At 33.9% G+C, this 23,055-nt stretch overlaps 1 protein-coding gene across 1 annotated transcript in view; it reads left to right on the top strand.

Annotated features, from left to right (window-relative positions):
• Positions 1-23,055, top strand: part of LOC103770581 (sodium channel protein type 1 subunit alpha) — a 59,532-nt gene that overhangs the window by 28,440 nt on the left and 8,037 nt on the right. Inside the window, exons 18-21 of the mRNA XM_008937846.1 lie at positions 12-36; positions 1,497-1,651; positions 3,902-4,075; positions 19,732-20,013. Of these exons, the coding sequence (XP_008936094.1) occupies positions 12-36; positions 1,497-1,651; positions 3,902-4,075; positions 19,732-20,013 (636 nt within the window). The remainder of the gene's footprint in view (positions 1-11; positions 37-1,496; positions 1,652-3,901; positions 4,076-19,731; positions 20,014-23,055) is intronic.

Below are 23,055 nucleotides of genomic sequence, written 5' to 3'. Positions count from 1 at the left end.
AAGAAGCCCAGGAGCCAGAGGCCTGCTTCACAGAAGGTGTTTGGAACAAAAATACTAATAACACTTATGGAATATTAATATACAAAATAATATTAATATTTATATATTGGATTACTCTCTTGTGACTGTTTAAACAATGATTTTTTGCTGTAGTACTTTTAGACCACAATTTACCATAATCAATATGGGTACTGATATAACAGTTATGCTATATATCAGGTAAACAATTAAGAAAACATCAGAAATTTACCATTATTTTTAAAATAGGAAAAATATATTACTGAAAATTTTATTTTAGTATGACCTACTGTATTTTCTGAGTTGAGTTACAGTCTTCTAGAGAATAAAATAACACACTTTTTATACCACTCTTCATAGAGCTCTATCAAAGTGCTTTATAAAGTATACATTACTGAAACAGCTGTTGAACGGTAAATAAAAACTGCACCTGGATAGTCTTGCACAAAATGCTAAATGAATCTCCCACGACCTGGCAGAAAGAGAAGGAAGAACCTTTGTGTGCCATCTGAGGCAACAGCAGTCCTAGCTGGTGGACTGTCATCTTTTGTGCTTCCTTCTATTGGCTGTTTTACGTAATTCGGCAAAAAAGAATCTGGTCACAAACGTCATTTGTGAAGTCATTTCCTTGTGAGAAATCTTATGAATGTGTGCATATGCTAAAGGTGGGGAAAGGAATAGCTTTCAAACAATTATGTAAGAATTCAAACGATATTCTGATAGCTGTAAGCAAAAGTTAGATTTAGAGATTGGAAAATAAATGCTAATGTAAGTGTCGGGATTGGGTTATTTCTGGATACAGCAACAGAAATTTCTTTAGAAATTTACTCTAGTAAGTAGCAGTGCTGTAGCAGACTTGGATTTGGAAAAGAAAATTTAATTTTTGACTACTAGTATCATTCTACTTATATGAAAGAAGAAACAAAATCAAGTTAGCAGCCAAATCATAAAAACTTAAATTATTTAACAGCACAAGTTAGAGAATTCACCTGGTACTGAAAAACTCAGAACTTAGATGGGAACCTTAGTTTTTTATACAATAAATGCAACCCTGTCTGAATTTAGTATCCCAAACAAAAGAAAATACAATTTAATAACAGTTGCCCACATCTAACTACATAGACATGTAGTTTGGCAAGTTTGTATGGTTTTGCTCTTACTTTGTGTTTTGTCATTTAGATTCATGTTCCATTGGATTTTGTGTTCACTGTATTGAGCACTTGGTTCTTGATAGATGAGAACTACTTGCTTCTCACTTGTTCATTTAACTGTAAATCCCAATTGTCTTGGTGTTAAATTATTTCTTTTTTTGCTTTAGAGAAAAAGGAGGCCATCTAGGTGAAAATGTATTGTTTTTTTAAAAAATGGCACAGCTTCTGGAAAGGCAGCATTGTATCTTTACAGAATACATAATCAAAACTAACATAATTCAACATTTCCCCCCCCACACCTCTCTCAATACATATGCGGTTTTGAAGGCTGTGTACGAAGGTTCAAGTGCTGTCAAGTAAGTATAGAAGAAGGGAGAGGAAAGCAGTGGTGGAACCTTAGGAAAACCTGCTTCAGGATCGTTGAACACAACTGGTTTGAGACTTTCATTGTCTTCATGATTCTCCTCAGTAGTGGAGCTCTGGTAAGTAAAATGTGAACAGAGCATCACAATGTTATTAGAAAACTTAAAGGTCAACTCTTCAAACACTATTTTAACCTGGTTTTCTCCACCAGAAAGAATGCACAATTCCATGTTTTAAAATGACAGGACTAAATTTTAGACAGGCCATTGAAAGAATGGTAGAAAAAGTCTCTTCTCAACGTGTTAAAATAAGAACAGACATAGTTGCCTAGAGAGCTTACCTCCTTTGCTGAAATTGGTAGCGATACACCTGAAGCAGGAAGAGGGATGACATGCCAAGAAGAGAGCATATTCAACTGTTATTTGAGTTTGCTCTCTAGTTTTAGTGGTAAAGAACTGTCACTAATGGAAAAAAGAATACTTTGGAAGCATAAGCAGCTCACTATACCTTGCAAGAGCTAGTGTTGGCTTATACAGTCTCGCAAATGTTCTGTGCTAAAACAGCAAGAAAGATTAAAACCGTGTGCTTGTAATTTTTCCCTTCTAAGAGTAAGAATTATTCTCATATTATTAGTCTTTGGTAAATTAAGTTCATACATAATTTTTAAAAAATGTTGCAGAATTGTATTATAAGTGCATTAGATCACTCCCAACATTTTAAAACACTCTTAATGGTTACAAGTTTATGATTATACCTGTCATTCATTCTGCTTTTTTTTTTGATCTAATATCAACACAACCATAAAATGAGCAACTTTTACTCAACACCATGTGACACTTTCCCTGTCATTTTAAGCCCTCAATATAACAAAAGACATGGATCTACACTACTGATTTCTCCTTCATGCTACCAAGTGGAGAAAACCTTTAGTGACAAAAATTTAAGTCAGAGAAAAGATGAAAATGGATCTGAAAAATCAACACAAAAATGATTAAAAATGGAGCACCTTGCCTATGAAGACAAGCTGAGAGAGTTGGGTTGTTCAGCCTGGAGAAGAGGAGGCTCTGGGGGGACCTTATAGCAACATTCCAATACCTGAAAGGGGCCTACAAGAAAGCAGGGGAGGGACTATTCAGAAAGGCTTGTAGCGACAGGTTGAGGGGTAATGCCTTTAAGGTAAAAAAGGGTAGATTTAGGTTAGACGTTCGGAAAAAGTTCTTCAATATGAGGATGATAGACCACAGGAAGAGCTTGCCCAGACAGGTGGTGGAGGCCCCATCCCTGGAGACATTCAAGGTCAGGTTTGATGAGAGTCTCAGCAGTGTGACCTAGTTTGAGGTATCCTTGCTTATTGCAGGAGGGTTGGACTAGATGACCTTTGGAGTCCCCTATCAATTAAAACATTCCATGATTCAATAAAAGTGCTGCCAAGAGCAGTGCTAGCTTAGTCTCTGGCATACTCCTACCCATAAGAAGGAAATTATATGTATTGTCTCTTCCCAGTTTTGTGAGACAAAGTTGTTAGTGATTCTGTATTAGTGTCAGGTACCATTTTGCCTGATTTCAGTATGCAAAATTACTGATACACAGATTTTAATTTGTTTTCTGATACAGAAACAGTAATAATTTGAACAGAAAGATATAAAGTTATTCAAATATGGATGTAGTAAAACCAAATGTTAGTATCAATAAATATCCAAATCTTTGCAAGTTAGCAGATCATTCTGTTCTTTCAATCCAGTAAAATCAATTGATCTCCATAATAAAAATGAGCATAATTAAAATTGAATAGCAATTAAAGAAAAAATGTCTTGGAGGACAGGAAGAATTCTGAAAAGCACAAGCTATGTGGTTTTTCAGTTGCCTTAAAAATGAAAATGCAGAGAAAGTGTAAATAACATTGTGAGGATCTCAGAAATTTTATGTATTGCATAAACTGTGAATAAGACAGCAATGCAGGTATTTCACTTAGAAAGTTTAGGGGTGTTTTTTAAGAAAGGAAGAACTTGTTTTATGAACTATAACTTAAAATTTTCAAAAAGTAACAGGACCTGAAAACAAAAGGTCATTTGTATTGTCATTGTCCTGACAATCTTACAGTCGTGGCTCTAGATTTTGAAAATGGATGTACCTACACACCGACCAAATTATCTCAGTAAAATTCAATTCAGGCACACCACTCTGCAGAATCAATGCTGTTTGTAAGCACTGAAAATGATCTAAGATTATTAATTCACCGTCAGTAATAGATAAATACAATTCTCTGACAAGTGGAGTGGTTGCTGTGTAATACCTGCTTCTCCCTCCTGTGAGCTGGCAAATGTAGTTTCATAGGACTAACAAATATTTTTGAATGTTTTCATTCACAGGCTTTTGAAGACATATATATTGAACAGCGTAAAACTATCAAGACCATGCTGGAATATGCTGACAAGGTCTTCACTTACATCTTCATTCTGGAAATGCTACTGAAGTGGGTGGCCTACGGCTACCAGACATATTTTACTAATGCCTGGTGCTGGCTGGACTTCCTGATTGTTGATGTATGTAGTATATTTCCTAGGTGTTACTGTTATATTTATTTTAATATTTTTTTAATTACTTGCTCCACAGCCATAGTATCTATGTATACCAACTAGTTTACTTTTCAATTTTAAAAAGATCCATATTTTTTTTAACATGCCCTTGAGAAGAGCTTCAGTGCGCAGAAATGCTTACTGCTCCTGAAGTTTATGAAGTTCTCTGTGTGAAAGTAAAATACTAAGTATTATGTAGTTACAAAATCACAATGAGCTCACACATTTTTTAAAGATAGAAATTTCAGGTAAAAGTTATAGGAAAAAGTAAGTATTAATCAAGCCCAATTTTAAAATTAATATGCATTTTGTCCTGCTTTTGATGACTTAAAAGCAGACACTGAATAGGTAAAAGGTGAAGTTCACAGGCAGTTAAGACTTGCTAAAAATCCAAGTTTCTGATTCTGTGCCTAGCATAAAAGGGCTAATCAAAGCAGTTAATTTTCTTGAGCTTTGTTTTGTATTCTGATACCTACAATGTTTTTGATTAGTGTACACTGTGAATTAAATATATCTAGGATTCAGTTTCACATATACAGTTACAAATAATCACATTCAAACATAGTACTTGCACAACAAAAGTACCCTCTCTTTGGAAGATATTTTTATTCTTTAGTTTCTAAATTCTTCTCAAAACAGATGCCTAATTGGCACCTATAACAAAAAAAAAAGCTTGAAGATGCATGCGAGCAGAATCACCTGTTCCTTTTCAAAACAAATTTTCTCAAATGTAAATCATAGTATCCCAAACAACCATCTTGTGAATTGTGACAATTTGAATACTTCTTTGTGTGAAGGTATAACTCATATTCAAGTGCCCGAATAAACTAATGATTACATTCTAGATTTACACACCTGGATATTTTCTTTGATTTCACTTTAGACTATGAGAGATTCAAAGTTTGAAAGTTTTTCAGCACTATGATAAATGTGTGGGACAAAGAAATTCAGATCTCATAACTTTTTTTTTGTGGCTTGCTCGAGCTCAGGATTAACAAGTACAGAAAAGCTATTAATTTTTAAAAGCTAAAGAATTCACCTATAGTGCTTGATTTTAAATATGGTTAATAAGAAGCATTCACAGTGTTCTCTTTAGCTGATGCACTGTTCTTTATAATGAAAGAGGACATGTGACCATTATGCTATTTTTAGCCCCCTAAATAGTTAAGGAATCAGAAATCATCATAGAAGACCATTTTGAGGAAACAGGAAACCAACAGGAGGTATTTTTTTGGACACGAGGCATAGCAAATGTAGATAATATGGTATTTCTCACAGAGGTAATGCAGGTACACAGAATATATAAAGGCCTGTGGAGTTCCGCCACCTATGAATTGTTCTTATAAGTTCTTTAAGAAAAAGATAATCCAGTCTAATGTCTGCTTGTAAAGCACATACATTCAGCAATTAGGCAAAAGTATCGATTAGCATAACACAATACAGAAAAATTAATCTTTTCTACCAAGTTCAAGATGAGCAATGTTGCTCTTTGACCCATCTGTTAGCTCAAAACAGGCTTCAATCATTACCCTTTCAGTTGTGGGCAAATGGGCATTATCAACTATAATTACTGGTCACAACAGCATTCTAAAACAAAGAAAAATGAGAGCAATACCTAAATTGGTGAAAAGGAGAGTTTAATTTTTTTTGTGTGTGTGGTTTTAAATGCCCTCAAATCACTAGCAAAGTATGAAATTCAGAAGTATAAATGTTGCAATGTATTATTACCTTGTGATTTTTTTTTCTGCCTATCATACTCTTTTTTCATATTACTTCTTTTTTCTTTATTTGAAAGACTTCCTGTTCCTGAAGAATATGGTCCAAAATCAGATTCTTCTAAAGAAGTTTATATCTAACATCTATGGTACGTAAAGTAGTATGTACAATATAATAATTTTTACTTTCCTGTTTTCATATAGGTCTCTTTGGTTAGCTTAACAGCAAATGCATTGGGTTACTCTGAACTTGGTGCCATTAAGTCCCTTAGGACACTAAGAGCTTTGAGACCTCTAAGAGCTTTGTCACGATTTGAAGGCATGAGGGTAAGACAACATGAAAGAATTTGAAACTATGCATGCATAGAAAGAATCCATGCATGCAGAATAAGGAATGACAAGTCCATGCAGAAAGGCTGCACAATCTTTTTCTCTCTTGCATCTCTTTTACTAACAGATAAGCAAAAAAGCTTCATCAATTCACCTAAATCCATATGCGGTATCATGTAGAAGTCACATTCATTAAGGCTACTTTACTTTCTAGCCAATGTCAGGAGTTTTACATATAAGGCTTTGGAATTACCAACTATGAACGCTCTTAACAGACTGTTAATAATAAATAAAATGTAACAAGATTTCTACTATCTTTTTTACTGATAAACATATCACAATATTTATAAAGGAATTTGAATTTAGATTTAGTTAATAAAGATATTTTCTGTTACTGGTTGAAATAATTTTTCTATTTGATAAAACACTTTTGGTCTATCCCCACTGAATTTTACTAGGCAGTACTAGAGATATATTCATATATGATAGGGGTCTAAATCTGGGTTTGACTAACTTTAAAAACAAATCAGGTGACTTGGTTTCTCTATGAAATTATTCTTTTTGTAAGGTAAATGCCTTTCTTATTTCAACAAACATCTATTCAATACAATGAATAGGTTATTTCTTACTTATTTTGAGTAACTTAGAGGCCCTGCTTACTAGTCATTTCACTCAAGAAAGAATTTCAACTTTTTGTTTGTTTGTTTTATACCTTCTGTTTCTTAAAGCTACTGAATACAAACTAACTCTATATGCATGACACTGAAAGATATTTTAACAGAATGCTTTTTGCTACTTCATGGAAACAGAAGAGGAAACAATGTGCTAATGAATTTTAAGTCAGTTATGAGCTAGTGGAATAGCCTGGAATATGCTGTGTGAGCAACCTTTAGATACAGTTTTAAGCTTAATAAAGTCAAACTGATGCTTAGAATTATCTTCCTTAAATTCTATTCATCAGGCTATATAACCCTACTTTAGAATGTGTCAGAAAAAAAAAAAAAAATTGCTAATCAATAAATATTAGATTAATAAATTTGTTTCATATAGCAAATGATTTTTAACAGTTTTCACCTCATGTGAATTAATGAATTGATATTCAGCAGCATAAGAGCTGGTCAAATTTTACAGAATGTAAAAATTTTCATGTACATTTAGAATGACTATTTGATTTAGCCATTTTATCTTTTTCTTTGTACATACTGTTCATGAACATTCAGATAAATGTGGTTTTGTGCAGAGAAAAGTCAGAAAATTGCTGCCAGCTTTACTCTTATAGAAACTTTTATAAGTAGCATTACTGTATGAATGACTCAAGAACAGTAAAACGTTTCAAATAATAAATAATTGACCAGCTCATGATAAGACTATAGTCAAATTATAGTCACTCAGAAATTGAGTTTATTTCATTAAAAAACAAAGTCAAATTCTTTTATCTGTCAACAGAAAGTAGAAATAAATCTACCATCTTTCCTTTGTTATAGTGCTTATACCTACACTTAGCTATGACAAAACAAGCTGAGGTTTTGGTCACCATTTATTTATAATTTTAATTTTTAACCCATGTTCAGAACGGTAAATTTTGCCTTGAAAATGTAAGAGATCATATGTATTCCACAGAAGTCCCTGTATGTGAAAAGCTCTGTGAAATTTTGTAAAACATTATCACCTACTTTAAATCAATATTCTTTTTAAAGAAGTTTACCATTCTGGTGAATTGAAAGAATATAGCATTTTATTTAGTAAATAGTACTAACTGTTTTGCTATCCCTGAATATGAAACATCACTTTTTAAGTTACATTCTTTAAGTCTACAGTTATATTCTGTGGTTATAACTTAGTTTTGTTATTATGCTGCTTCATAAATGCGATAAATCCTCTTTCCAAAGTGAATATGAGATATATCAACCACTTGCACCAAAACAGGGTATAAGTGGTCCATAATCTGTGTGTGCTTCCTTTGAGCACGGAAGGTAATTTTGCCATATTGAAAACATATAAAATATCTACTGGTATACTGAATTCTGAGAAATTTTAATACTTTCTGTAGTGAAACTCAAAAGTGACTCCACCCAGATGCTGGAAGGCAAAGTAAAAAATGGCTTTAATTTACTTTAAAATTCTGTCGTAGGTTTAATATTCTCATCTCAGTACATGTACTGAGCAGAAATATCTGCAGACTGAGATTGGAATATACCCATTGCTTGTTGTTTAGATTTTTAGTACTTGCAATATAATGCTTTTGCGCTAGTTCTGAGCTGGTGTGCTTTTTGTAAATGTAGAATACTGAGTATACATTGCTTTGCTGAGTTGAGAGAATTAGTGAAAATAAAGCATGTGTTTGTGTCTAATTTCACAAAATAAAGCATGTCATGCCGTGCTTGGTTTATTTATTAGAGAAATAGTAGAAGGCAGCAAACAACCTGAAATCCACTTGCACTTTCAGTTTTGCATGCCTTATGCATATTTCTGGCTGATTGCTTTAAACATTTACTGTATTTCAAATTTCCAGTCCAATTTCATAACTTGTAAAACCAAATTAGAGTGACATCTTAAATCTCTTCTAAAATTTAATGGATAAGGCTTAGATTCCCTTACCCGAATAGCTACAATGAGACATTTTCAAGAATACTCCAAACCTTATTAGTAGAAAAGAAGCATTTCTCATATGATTGAGTTATAAAACATAACATCAAGTGTCTGTCATTACAGATTCACAACTAATAACAGGCTATATATTTCTATTTCATATAGAATAATCTTTATTCAGCTTGCATGAGCTGGACCACTGGTTCCTCCCCTTATCTGTATTATGGGTACAGTGCTTCCCCCTTTCCTACCCTTAATGATTACACTGTGACTAATCACTACATTATTTATTTAGGGTTAGACGAAGGGACAATCTTATTTGAGAATTTCAGAAACATCAAAACTAGATTACATATATTCACCACAGCCCCTTTTCTTAATTGCTTTAAATCTTTGGAAATACCATTTGAAATTTCTGATATTAGAGAAATCACATGAAAACTTTTGAAAAGTGTTGTTATTTAGAATTATCTGAGTTCTCTTTGCAGGAGAAAGGTACCTCAGCTATTTTTAGATGCTTTTTCAATTGAGATTAAAAAATTACTTTCTTTAAAAATTGGAATCTGGATTTTAGATTGTTTTGGAATACCTGTGCTTCACTCAGTTACCCAATTTATAGATATGTACCTTCCAAAATACTCCATAGATTGTTGTGAACATTAATTGCTATATATTAAGCACACACCAAAACAATATGATTTGACTTAACACAACTATCCATATTTATATAATTGCATTTTATTTTTTTTCATAATTTTAAACCCCCTATATGTTATATTAAGTAAATCACTCCAAATGTGTATAGCTAATATGAGAGATAGTATAACATATAAAATCCTGTCTTGGAATCTGAATTCAGTCTTCTTTGGACTGTGTTGGAAACTAGGTTTTGTAATTTTTATAAAATGCCAGTAACAGTATTTTTTGGTAGCATCTTTCTTGGAGTCTAGAAGTGTCCTGCACAAGATATGTCAGTGATATTAAAAAAAAAAATTGTGTTCACTTTCAGATTTTTAGGAAAATTCAGTTCTTAGATTACAAGACTTGCATGCACCAACTATAGGAGGGTATCGTTAGTGTAGGATTTTTTATAGCTTCAGTGTAAATAATGTAAAACATAAACAGCACTTCCTGTGAATTTAACATCTTATCTCATATTTAAGAATTATGTATTCACTTTCAAGCAAGTGTATTCACTGTCTTCTGGAAGTTCTTTAATATAGAGGAGTGTATTTTGTTGATCAGAGGATTACGCACCTTGAAGGATTTTTTTTTCTGAGGACTGTGATCTTATTCATTATCTTTGTATTTTAATGAAAGTCTATAAGAAGTATTATGTCTCCTGAAAGACAATTAAACAATTTATTGACTTTGGTGTAAGAAGACTACATAGCTGTTCCTAAATAATCCAGGAAATATCTTAGAATTTTGAGATTGTTTTTTTTAACTTGGACTTTAATTCCACAATCAGAAGAGAACTTTTGAATAAGTTTCTAATGTAACTGAAACCAATACTATCCAAATCTGTCTTTGTTGTATCTTGAAGAAAATCCTTACTTTTAGGATTGGAATTTAATGAAATTTGAATGAGATACATAATATGCTTCACAATTTAAATAATATCAAAGAAAAAAGGTCAATAACATTTCATTTATGCAACAGGAAGAACAAAAAGTTGATTTTTTTTTTTTTTTCTTTACTGCATTCAGTGAAATTCAAATGTGTTTTGCCCACACAGAATCTTTTTGGTTGGAATAGACCTTTCAGTTCATCAAGTCCAACCATTAACCTACACTGCTAGGTCCAGCCCATCAAATAATTAGTCTTTTCTTATGCTTATATGCGTTTGCAATATTTATCAGGTGTTCTCAAACAAGTGCGTCCATATTATTTATTACTTTTCAGATAGTTATTGTATTTAATCATACAGTGTGTTAAATTATGTCTTTTCTTCTGTGTTGCCTTCAAAAGTATTTTTTTTTATACTTGATTTCTGGTGAGAAATGGAGTCAAAGCTGCTTTGAGAAAGGCATATAACCCAACAACGTAGCTTGCTTTTAGTAGACTTACATGAATAAGAAGTTATTCTGTTGCTTCTTTAACTGAGTTATATTTTCTTATAAAAGCTGGAACAGAACTGCAGAATTATTGAGGATAGAAGGTCCCTTATGAGATTATCTACTTAAACCTCCCTGCTAACATTTCTTGAATTTCAAGATATCAGCTCACCACCCAGTAGCATGAAAATGTTCCACAACAAATTGTTATAAAAGTAGTTCGCACATAAAGTGCTGGAGGAAATATTTTGCTTTATTTGAAGATAAAATTCACTATCAGAAGCACTCTTCAGTCCACTGCATATGTACATTAACAACTAAGGAAAAGTAGAAAAGACTGCAGTTGGCTTGTTAAGGGAGTGTTTGTCTTTTCCTCTGACATCTTTCAACTCTTGCTTCAACCTGATTTGTTCGTTACTGTTAAGATTAAGGTTTTGTTTTGTCTCCCTGCCAGGTCTCTCTAGTCCTTTCCATATGCCTATCTTTTTTTGCATACTCTCAGTTAAATCTGTATTTTTCTTTAGAATTGCAGCTTTAAATTATAATTTTCTAAAAATCTTCCCCTTATTGTTTTCATTTTAATAAAAAATTGCAAACTTTGTTGTAAACCTTGTCTGAAATACTGAATTTTTTTGCACAAGATGTGCTTTTTATTCCACTTCAAAAATTGACAAAATGCTTACATTCCTTTCATTAAACAAGGTTTTGTGTTTTTTTTCTTGTTTTAAATAATATTGTAGTCTCACTATCAAAAGTTGATTTTACATACTTTTTATTTGCCACTTTGTGATGAACCTGAATAAAGGACAAGCATTTGTTTGCTAGAATAAGATTTCAGGTTTATTTCTCCTTTGTGTCTCATTTTTCTAAGCATTTTTTGAAATATTCCTTAATTCTGGGCTACATAGTCGTAGGTCATGTAGTTAAGAATAAATAATAGGTAAACATGGCAGTAAGGCAAACTGTGTAGCAAAGGTGGCAGTATTCTAGTTTTTGTATTATGCAGTTCTTAAAGGCAAAATCACCAAGATACCTCTCTGATTGGAGACTGAAGAACACAAATACTCTTCTCAGGTGTACACAGTGATAACAAGAGGCAACAGACACAACTTGGGAAAATCTTAAAGGGTTTTCATGAGGTTTGTGTTTTTTTCTTTTTTTTTTTTTTTTTTGAGGGGGGGTGGGTTATTTGACTTTGCTGGAGCTTTTGTTTAGGTTGGAGGCTTCTTTTACAGTGAATATACAGAAATACTGGAACACTGGAACATAATTCGTGGATTATAAATGACACATTCATTCAAACATGGTGCGCCACCGCGATTTCTGTTTGTGTTCTCACATGAAGTCTTGTCTCACATAAGATAGAGAGGAGTCATTAATTGAATTAGAAAGCTTGAATAAATTGGATCAATCTGCACTTTTAGATTCATCCTAGTTCCTTGCTAGAATCATTTTTTGGATAATGTTGAGTAGGTTGTACTTTCTCTCTCAGAAATATTTAAGTCTCATACTCTGTTGTCTCTAAAGCTAATTCATAGCTGATTATCCAGCATATGCACCATAAGCACATTCCCAATGTGCTTATTCCAAGCTACTCAATGAGAAAATCTGTAGTTTTGAGGTGTCTTGTTAAAGTATGTACAGGTAAGTAAAAAGATTACTGAAATCTCTCTCTCCTTCCTCTCCCTTTCTCCCTCCCTGTGTCCTGCATTGTCAGGTATCTTTTACTAGCTGCTTTAAATGTTGGGAAAATGTGATAAATTTTCTTCTATTACCTTTGAATAAAAGTTCCCATCTACATTACTGCTGTAGGAATGTACATATACTTTATCCACTTAACACAAAGAATTTTTAAACCTTATATATCCATACATGACATTCCTCTTTAATCTAGCTCCATGTATACACTCAGATGAGACAGGGTATCTTGTGAGGAAATATTTTTCCTGTATTGCATCATCAGTTATCTTCCTTCATGAGCACTTCCAAACCTCACAACAAGCAATTGCAGCAAAGATCACAAAACCTCCACTGAAGATAGGTTTTTATTACTCTTCACTAGGCATTGCTTATGTTCTGTCTGCTGGTCCACAGGTCGGGTACCTCCATCACCTTTGTGAGAAGAACATTTCCAACTGACATAGCGTCTCCTAATTTAAGCACCATACCCATTTCCTCCAATCCTTTTGACCTTCTGTGGTATTACGACTTGTAGAAGGAGCTCCTCTAACTTCAGAGAAAGCAGTTCTTATCTGTTTTGTAGTCCCAGGGAGAACTGAAAACTGTTATTACAGCATTTTTGTTGTTATTTGGTGAGAACAAAGACACTTCTTTGACCACTTTTGTCACGCTGAGCTCTTTCTATCTTAGAAACACTGACAGGTTGTGTGCAGAAAGGGACAACAGGAATGAAAGTGTTGCTTTCACACGATAGTGCAGAAACAAAATGTGAGGTGGGGGGAAACCAAAAGCAACACCACACCACACAGAATGTGTGTGACACTATTGGTACAAGATGTTTACATTATGTTATAACATACCTTGAAAAAAAACTGCGATTACTGATAGTTTATTTCACAGGGATTTTTCTTTTTTTTAATCTTTTTTTATTTTAGGAAAACAAGTTGCTCCCAAGTGTCATATTTACTGGGTAAGAAAATTTTCAGGCTTTGTGGAATTTTAAAACACTAGAAATTCAGATGAAATCCCTGTTTTGTCATTCAAGTGCCAGGCCCTTCCACTTTATAACTTGTTCTAAATTGTTTAAGATGAAAAGTGATAATAAAGTTTGATTTTTAGATGATAGCTGTTAAGTCCTTTAAAGAATTCTTGAGAACCTTTTGCTCTCTACTGTCAACTTTTGCTTTTCTAAAAGCCTTTCAAAAGCCTTTGTCAATAGGCCAATTTATATTTTGGATTTGGTTTTGCTGTGCAATTAGCAAAATCCGGGTTGGGGTGGGGGATTGGGGTTGAGTTTAATTTTTTTTCCTTTGAACTTCTTTGTTGTAGGGTTTTTCCTTCCTACCACATGGACATAAAAGAGCAGAATGGTGCACATCTTTCTTAAATTTGGTTTGCATAAATTTTTTTTTCTACTGCATGCCACCTTATGAACATCTGTCTATTTTTATAACCACCAGTCTTTGGAAAACACCATTATTTGCATGTAGAAAAGTTTGCATTATATATATATATATGACTTGTCTGATAGGAACATGTGCCCATGCTTTGTGATGGGTAAACTAGAAAATGAATAGTATACATTTTACAGAGGGTCCAGTCATAGTGGAAAAGCTATCAAAAGTACATGAAGAAGAGTCATACACTGAATTTAAGCTGCTGGACAGCTGATCCCGTTGTTGATGCTCAGTCTATGGAGGTCCAGTGATATGCTTAAGATTCCATAATACAAATAAATCCACTGATGCATTCATTTTCTTGTAGTGGATTTGTGAATGCAAAGATCAAGGGATGTTAATTCTCAAGACAGAGGTTTGTTACAATGATTGCTTGCATTGGACTATGAGGTCGTGCGTATCTTTTTAATTCAGGTATGAGCTCTCTTCATGATCTACCTCAGACACTCCTTTGACCACCTGTCTAGGAAAGTTACTGTATTCCTTAGGTCTTTTCCTGTCTAGCCTCAACTCCTGCACAGCTGAAGACAGAAAGAACTTGTCTGTTACATGAAACCCACCACCTGGACAAGTGTGGTTTCAACATCTTCCAGCCTTCCTTGTGTGATGTCCTCAAAGCCCTTCAATATGAGCACGTGCTAAACTCAGAGCATACATGACACTTGAGCCTTTATTCCTATCCACTCATGGCACATCTACCTACTCTGTCCAGCAATCTTACCACTGTGGTGGACCAAGGATCTGTCAATGGCTACTTGCTTACTTCAGCTCTCAGTGCAAATGTTCTCTTTGGCGGCTTTGTGTATATCTGAACTTTGGCCAGTTGAACAGGGAAGATTCATGACCTTATGGCAGATGTTCTACCCCCACAGTTAGTCAAGAGAAGGCAATACTCTCAGCTTACTCTCAAATGCTGCCCATGGCAGTTTCAGTGTTTCCTATGAATTTTCCTGTTTTGCTTTATGTGGCTTATGGTACGTATGCTATTGTCAAACATGTTCTGTATGCTGCTGTCTTGAAAAAACGGCTTTTCAGTCTCTGTTCTGCTGAGAGATGAATAGCTTTTTATAAAAGGTACTATCTGAAATCTACAACTGTATGACTATAGAGATATTCACCTAAGAGAAAGAAACTTCACTTTTTTAGAGATATGTATTTAAGCCCACTGCTTGTTACTCTTCCTTGGAGTTCTTGAAGGCTTTTTCATCCATCATGAAACTGAGTACAGGAGGAACACTTGTTATGCTTGTTAGGGCCGTATAGCATGCATACAGAAGATAAGGTTTGACTTAGTCCATAAAGGTCCTGGTGAAGTAAAAATTATTTGGCTTTCTGTGCCTGTTTATGTGAATGTTATGTAAGAATGTACATGCAGAAAAAAACATGAAGTAGGAGTTAAATAATCTCTACAGCCTTTCATGGACTCCCTCAAAGGATTCTGATATGAGTCCTTTGGCACATTGAATCTTTTGGAAACTTTTCTCATTTAAGCCTAAAATTATGAAATTGACAACTTCTGAAATGTATACAAATACAGTACTTTGTTATTTTTAAGAAGGAAGAATGTTAGAATCATAGAATCACTCTGGTTGGAAGAGGCCTTTAAGAGCATCAAGTCCAACCATTATGTTCCAGACATAATCCTATAACCTTCCTTTCCATCAAAAAGATGGTAACTTCTTCCTCATTTGCACCAGAGAGAGAGTTTGGAAGTTCTTCAAAGAAGCTGTAAAAGTTATGGGAAAAAAATGGATAAGTACTGTTGACAATTGTTCCTGCTTTGTTTACAGATTTCAGGAGGCCCTAATATATCTTTTGTCATATATAAATATATAGGATATAGTGTACATATCTTTTTTGATATATAAATTTGTTAGGCCCACCATAGGAATTCCCAGAAAGCCTATGGCTGCTGAGGTGCCAGCATGTATTGAAGCTATTTTGCAGTGGGAGCTATGATACATTTATAGCTTGCTATGTCTTGCAAACGTGTCCCACAAAAAGGTTGAATCTAGTAAAGCTTCCTTATATTCTGCTCATAGCAGGAAAGAGCTGGTATTTGGCACAATCCTCACAGGCACAATTCTGACAGCAAAGCTGTTTGGGTTTTGTTTGGTGGTTTTTTGTTGTTGTTGTTGTTTGTTTGTTTGTTTTTTTCCAGTTCCATTTTGCTGTCTTCTTTGGACATTTGGACGACTAATCTGTATTAACATAATGTCATCTCAGTCAGAAGATAAGGCAGACAAATAGCATTGCAGTAGTTCTTCGATGTTATATATATATATGATGTTGGAAGAGAAATGTTATGAAAATGTAAACATGAAAAATTGTGTATATTTTTTAAAAAATACTGCTTTCTCTAGAGGAGACATGGTTTCCCACAATGCTTTTTTTTCCTGGATTAGTATTAACTGAAATGTAAAACAATGTAGAGCCCTTTTGTCAGATGTTTTTTCTCAACTGCACTTTTTGCTATTCCATCTGCCCGAAGCTATAGGAAGGTGAATAAGCAGAATCATGGGCTTTGGCATGCCAAATGGGCGTTGGACATTTGCAGCTTGATCAGCAGAGTCAGCCTGACCAACAACATCCCAGCCTTGAGGAAATGTATAGGTAACTTAAACAAGCATAGAAACAAACAACTCTGCAAATACCTTTTTCCAATTTATTTACATTATTTTCTGTGTCAGGGAATAATGGAAAATAGGCCCAAAAGAACAGCCCCTTTTAAAGTAAAAAATACATTTGGAATCACATACATCTGATCTAGTTTAGAAGAAGCAAAAATGAGAGCTGCAGTTGCCAACATTTTTTAACCCCCTACAGACTCTTTTCAACAAGATAAGATTGATGATTTTTATTTGCTAAATTGTTAAAACATTAAGAAACGCTAACTGGTCTCTTTTCTGCATTCAGTTTTTACTTTGCAATTAGTTCTCGCTTTTTTCTATCTATTTGCTGTAACTCATGCACATAGATATCATGTGTATGTATGGATGCTCTCTTGGATATATATTAGGTAAACTAATGTCCTGGTTATCTTGATATACTGTAACTATTCCCAAAGCAAATATTAAATACTAAAAGAGTAAATGGAAGACACATTGATAAAGCAATTGCTTCCAATTTTATGTGTTGAAGAAATTAAAGACTTCTTCCTAAGGTGGACTTCACAGTCAGCCAAGTATCTGACCAGCATGTAAAAATGCATTTTTACGTTATAAATATGATAGGGCAAAGGCTCAGCACTGGTGGGGGAAAAAAGTCAAACAAAAACAAAACAGAAAACAATTTCTGAAAGTTTTAATTTTCTTTTCTTCTTTTCTTAAAAAACCTTCCAGGGGAACTGGATAGCTCAAGGGGTTGTTAATAGGATACAGAACCTTTCATCTCTAGGTCACCAGTTCGCACCCAGGCCAGGTCAGTAGTGACCAAAAATTGTTACCATTTGATGGGTTTTCAGTGACCTATATGAAATAAGTTGTTGGAACCGTTACTGGAGGCTGTTCACTTCTCACTCAAGAATATGTGGCTGATCTTTTAGCAGTCTCAGTAGTGAGACTGTATTTACCCATTCATCTAAACACGTGAGACACACTGACGGCATTTTTCTCAAAAATCTTTCTTTCTACAAGTGTTACCAATTCATAATTGTTGTAACAGTTACTGTAGCTGGTAGTATTCTGCTGCCTGTTCTGGATCTGTGCCGTGGTTCAATGGATCTCAGCATTGTTAAATAGGTAACTGCTAGAGGCACCCAATTCATACAAACCATTCTTTATGTGAGCACAGGTAACCTTAATTTATTTAAGTTGCAGGACTAAATTCCCATCTCTCCTTCTTGACATCTTTATTTTCAGGGTTTTTTTGGCAAAATTAAATAGCTGGATACTATCAGTATAACACATCCAGAACATTTCTATGGGTGAAGGAAAAAAAACACCAACAACAACAACACAAACAAAACAAACAAAAAAAAACCATGCCACACCCCAGCCATAACCACTAGTTGGCCTAGAATTTCAAAGCAGCAATAGCATATTATGGTGTCATAGATCAGGTCAGATTTGGAATGAATTCCAAAATTCCTAATTTTTATGCTGTCTTCACTTCCATCAAGCTAAGTAGCAACAGATTTCTTCTCCCCAGTAAGACAACAAAAAACCAAAAAACAAACAAATGTTTCTTTCAGTCCTTTGAATAGCGTTTCTTACATTATGAATATTACTGTGACCTTGTTAGACTTTTTAAATGGATAGCTTTTGCACACACCACCTAGCTACTTCACATTTTCTATAATAGAAATCTCAAGAAACGAGCATGCTTCCCTTAAAGTTATCACCAAACATAGAAACTGCCAAGAAAAGTTAAATTTTAAAACTTTTATGGTCTTATAAAAGATAAGGATAATTCAGTTACAGAAAGGTCCCATTTCTATTGTCTGGCAAAGGAGGAGGCCTTTAAAATGAGAAGAAAATATGCCCTGAAAATAACCTTTCTACCTAAGATCTTTAAACAGGTCCTAATTCCTGGCCATATCATTTGGGAGGAGGAGGATGCTGAGTGATGAATAACACAACCACAATACTCTGCTTCCAAAGGCCTTCAAGAGGTTGTGAAATACAGGTAGTAAGATTGAGCATCTTTGAGTTTGCTCAGAATTGTAATGGTAGTGGGGAAGATCCCCCCCTATGTTGCAGAGAGCAGGGAACAAAGATGGACTAAGACACCCTAATACAACCCAAGTATCTATGCCAGTCCTTTCTTGTCTTACTGCATGAATTGGATTACTAGGAATAGGCCCATACTATATATTTTATTTGACATTCCTACAGGATCCTAAAAGTTTTACAGAGAAAAAACTAAAATTTAAAATAAAATGTAACTTTATCTGGTATTGGATATTTAAGAACAAATGATTACTCAGCTATTAATCAAACAAATATCACACAAGTTTTGGTATCACTGACAGACACATCCGATTAATTAATGTATATATCGGAAAAATACACTTTATATCTCTAGAGGTAATTACTGACATCCTGGCTGCAAGGAGCTGAGAAGGCAACTGGCTAAAAGTAATTTAAAATGCAAAATCAACCCACCGTAAATATGTCCTTGACATATGTCCTTCTTTAGATAATTGAAAGGTATTACTGAAAAACTCAATACATGAAACAATAAGACTGGAGCTTGAAATAAATTATGTTGATTCAAGTAGACATACTGCAAAACTGTCTTGCTTTTCTATACAAAGAAAATAATCTTTGTTATAAACTTGCATGAAATAATAAGGCAATAAAGATACATATTTAATTCCTGCACAATCCTTTTAATGTAGAGATTAGTTTCTAGATTTATGGCATTTGTGTTTTCAGCTTAAATTTCAGAGCTATATTGGTCAAATCTACAGGTTGCCGTTTTCTTTAAACATTTTAAATCTATAATTTGATGCATTTTTAGCATTTTATTATGCCTGTATTTATATTTAACAGTCTTTTATTTTTTTTTTATATGACACATCAGTATCAGGTTTCATCTTACTATCACCAGGTGTTCTCTTTTGTTTTTAACTATTTTAATTTTCAAACTTATTTTCCTTTTGTTACATGTACTCATGTTAAGCATTTAAAATACCAGTGCGATGCTACAGTTATGAATGTATTGTTTTAACATTTACAATATTAGTAGTTTCTGAAGAAGCATTTATTAAGAATTGGTAAAATAGTGTACAGAACTTTATTTCTGTAAATATTCTTACACTCTTTTCTTTTTCCCCCGTGTTTGTGTACTAGGTGGTTGTGAATGCCCTTTTAGGAGCAATTCCATCCATCATGAATGTGCTTCTCGTTTGTCTTATATTCTGGCTAATTTTCAGCATCATGGGAGTAAATCTGTTTGCTGGGAAGTTCTACTACTGTGTTAACACCACAACTGATGAAAGGTTTGAAGTCGACCAAATCAACAATTTTAGTCAGTGCGAGGAACTCATAAAAAACAATCAAAGTGCTCGATGGAAAAACGTGAAAGTAAACTTTGATAATGTAGGATTTGGTTATCTTTCTTTACTTCAAGTAGTAAGTGATCACTCTTTATATACCTCTTGCTGTTGATATGTAATAGTGAAAAGCAATTCTAGCAACAAAGACGGAAAACATTTACCTGATGCTTTTTATCTGTGACTTAGTAATACTGCTACACTGATAACAGATTAGTCTTTTCATAGTAAGCAGCAAGTAGAGCCCACTAGATGAATAAAGAATTTTTAGGACACCCGACAGAACAAGCACTGTTCTTCTTATTTATAACTCTCTTAGTTTTCCAGCCCCTTTCAACTATAAAAGTTTCTAGAATTATCTGAGAATGAGATTCAACGATCTGAATACTTTAAATTTTACTGTTGCCAAATTACAGAAATATGCACTGGAGTGACTAAGTCACAGAGTAGAATTCCAGTAGGAAATCCTCTCTCAGGGATGTGGCTGCCACCAGTGAAGCCTCATGTGATCTAAGAAGCAATTTTTCATTTGGAAGAGAAATAAGAAAAAAAAAATCATTAGATACTATAATTATTAAATACTCCCTCTGCTAATTCTGTGCATAAGCACCTAATGGTATTTATATAACAAAAACTTAGGGATGAAAAGAAGGAAGGAAAAAGTATGTAGAAAGTTACTGTAAGGTTATGCCTTCAGTATCAAAAATTATGTCCTCACAACACTACCTTTGTATTTTGGAGTAGCTAACAATCTGAACCAGATTTAATCAAGAAAATGCAGATTCTAACCTATGTTGTGTGCATTCAGCAACTTCTGTGGGGTTCTTTTTGAGGTTACTGTCTAATTATATGGAGTCTTGGTTTTAATTTTTATAGTTTTTAAATAAGTTTCTAGCTTTTATGTTGGCATAAAAAAAAATAATCTCAATTACACAAATAATTGCCATGATACAGTGGTATCAACATGGTCCAACATAGGGTATAAATCAATAGTTCTGAGCACTGTGAACTGCCTCCACCAGCTAATAATGGGTCTCAGCTATGTGACTGATAACTCTGAAAATTTAAATTACACTATGATTATTTACTTCACTGTCACACCAGGAAAGAACAGAGAGGGACCATCAGTATTAAAGAAAGAAAATACTGAATCCAATTTGATTTTGATTTTAAAAAACTGGATTGTAATAGAAAGGCTTTATAAAATATTTATTTTCTCTGTCTTAGTTTTGCAATCCACTGGCCTAGAATGCCTCCCCGGTTTAGGGGGGCTTCTTTATTACACATATTCAGGGGAAACAAGACATAAAAAAGACCCCTTTCCAAATATTTTGCAACACTTCTTCCAGTGGTAATCTGGCCTATTCTGGGAGAGGGATAACAGAAGGTACATTTTTTTTTCTTGGCTTTATGGCCAACAGTCACCACCCCACAGCTACTTGCAGTCATATGTATTTTAGTGTCCTGGCTGCGCATAGCTTATTCCATCTTCTCTTAATTGAAAAGCAACAAATATTTCTTACATGAAGACTTAGATTCTTAAATTATTTGATTGTTCTGAGAGGAAAATTGGATTAAATTTACCAATTGTTCCCATGCTTCAAAAGGAAAATTAATCGAGACCTATCATGGAAGGACCAAGATCTCATGGAAGGATAAGTCAGTTGTTTTTGCAGTATGTGCAATTAAGCAATTGTGTACCATTATCAAAAGCTTGCCTAATGGATGGATTTCTTGTGTGTGTGAGAAGAATCTCAGTGACAACACCACTTACTTTTTCTATATTATTAAAATGTTTGTGAAAGCATGAAGAAATTATTTTGTTTGACATACCAGAAAAAACAGGGCTGTTCTTCCATTGCACAAAACAGACACTTGGCCCTTCATCTTTTAGGGTTTGGTAAGTAAGCTAATACCAATGATTTTTTCAGTTATGGAATGGTAAAATCCCTAGGGCAGAGAAGGCAAGGTATCAGCTTAAAGTTAACGCTTTAAAACGTGCAGAATCTATTGGGTTTTTTTACCTTGAAGAACACAAAGCCACAATTCATAAATGTTTGAAATGTTTACATTACTTCCTTAGTCAAAGAAAATATTTATAAAGTAAATTTCTATTTGATATATGAAGTACTTTGGATTACAGTCTAGAACAGGATTCAAAAGCCATCATGTTCAGAAAAGCGAAATAGGTATATCATAACCCTAGAATTCCCTACCCTTCCTAATCAATTTGTAATAATAGTAAAGACAAGTTAAATACTAAGGTATTACTCAATTAGAGGCATACATTACTGTATCAGAAACAAAGATAAAGCTACTGAAGCAGGAGCATTTGACACAATACTTTATACAAACGTTGGGCCAAATATTCAATGTAAACAAACCGAAAGAACTCCAAACCCTGTCACTGAGGACCTGGCTATTCTGGGAAAGACATAAATGATTCCTGTCAGCAATATTTATTTTGAATCATGAAAAGATTTTTCTCATAGCATGCACGTTTGTCCATCACAAAAAGAAAACATGAACAACCTCTTTTCAAGAGTAGTATAGAAAAGAAACATAGGTATTTCACACAGAAATACTAAAAGAAATGGGATAATTTCAGACATAAATATTCTAGATTCACAAAATAGACTGGAAATGTGTGTCAGTGGCTTTTTAGGCAGAAAGATCTCTGACAGCCTCTTATGTGAAGGTTCCTTGGTGGTGATGGCGAGTGAATTTCTGGAAAGAGGGACCTAAGAAAATAATATAAACTATTTTTTTTGTGGTGTATTGTTTTGTTTTGTTTTGTTTCATTTTTTTCTTTTGGGAGATGGGTATGTGTGGAAAATCTTTAGTGTTGATAGCATTCTTTTAATCCTTTCTACCCAAAAACACAGGCCAAAAATACGAGGCATTAATATAACCAAGTTGTGTAAATTGTTGATCAGAGATTGTTTCCTGAGATTCTTACATAATTTGAAGTTGTAGTGTCAATATTCATGTCATCAGTGATAAAAGTAGACATTCTCGATATAAGATTTTTTTATCTGCTATGATGCAGTGTAGCTGATTATGATATATGTGGATCTGCAGCCTTTTTTTCATTTCTTGATCTGAAGTTTGAGTATTACTC

Source organism: Merops nubicus, unplaced genomic scaffold, assembly GCF_000691845.1.
Source record: "Merops nubicus isolate BGI_N331 unplaced genomic scaffold, ASM69184v1 scaffold7503, whole genome shotgun sequence".
Lineage (NCBI taxonomy): Eukaryota > Metazoa > Chordata > Aves > Coraciiformes > Meropidae > Merops > Merops nubicus.
This window is presented reverse-complemented; position numbering and strand designations above follow the sequence as displayed.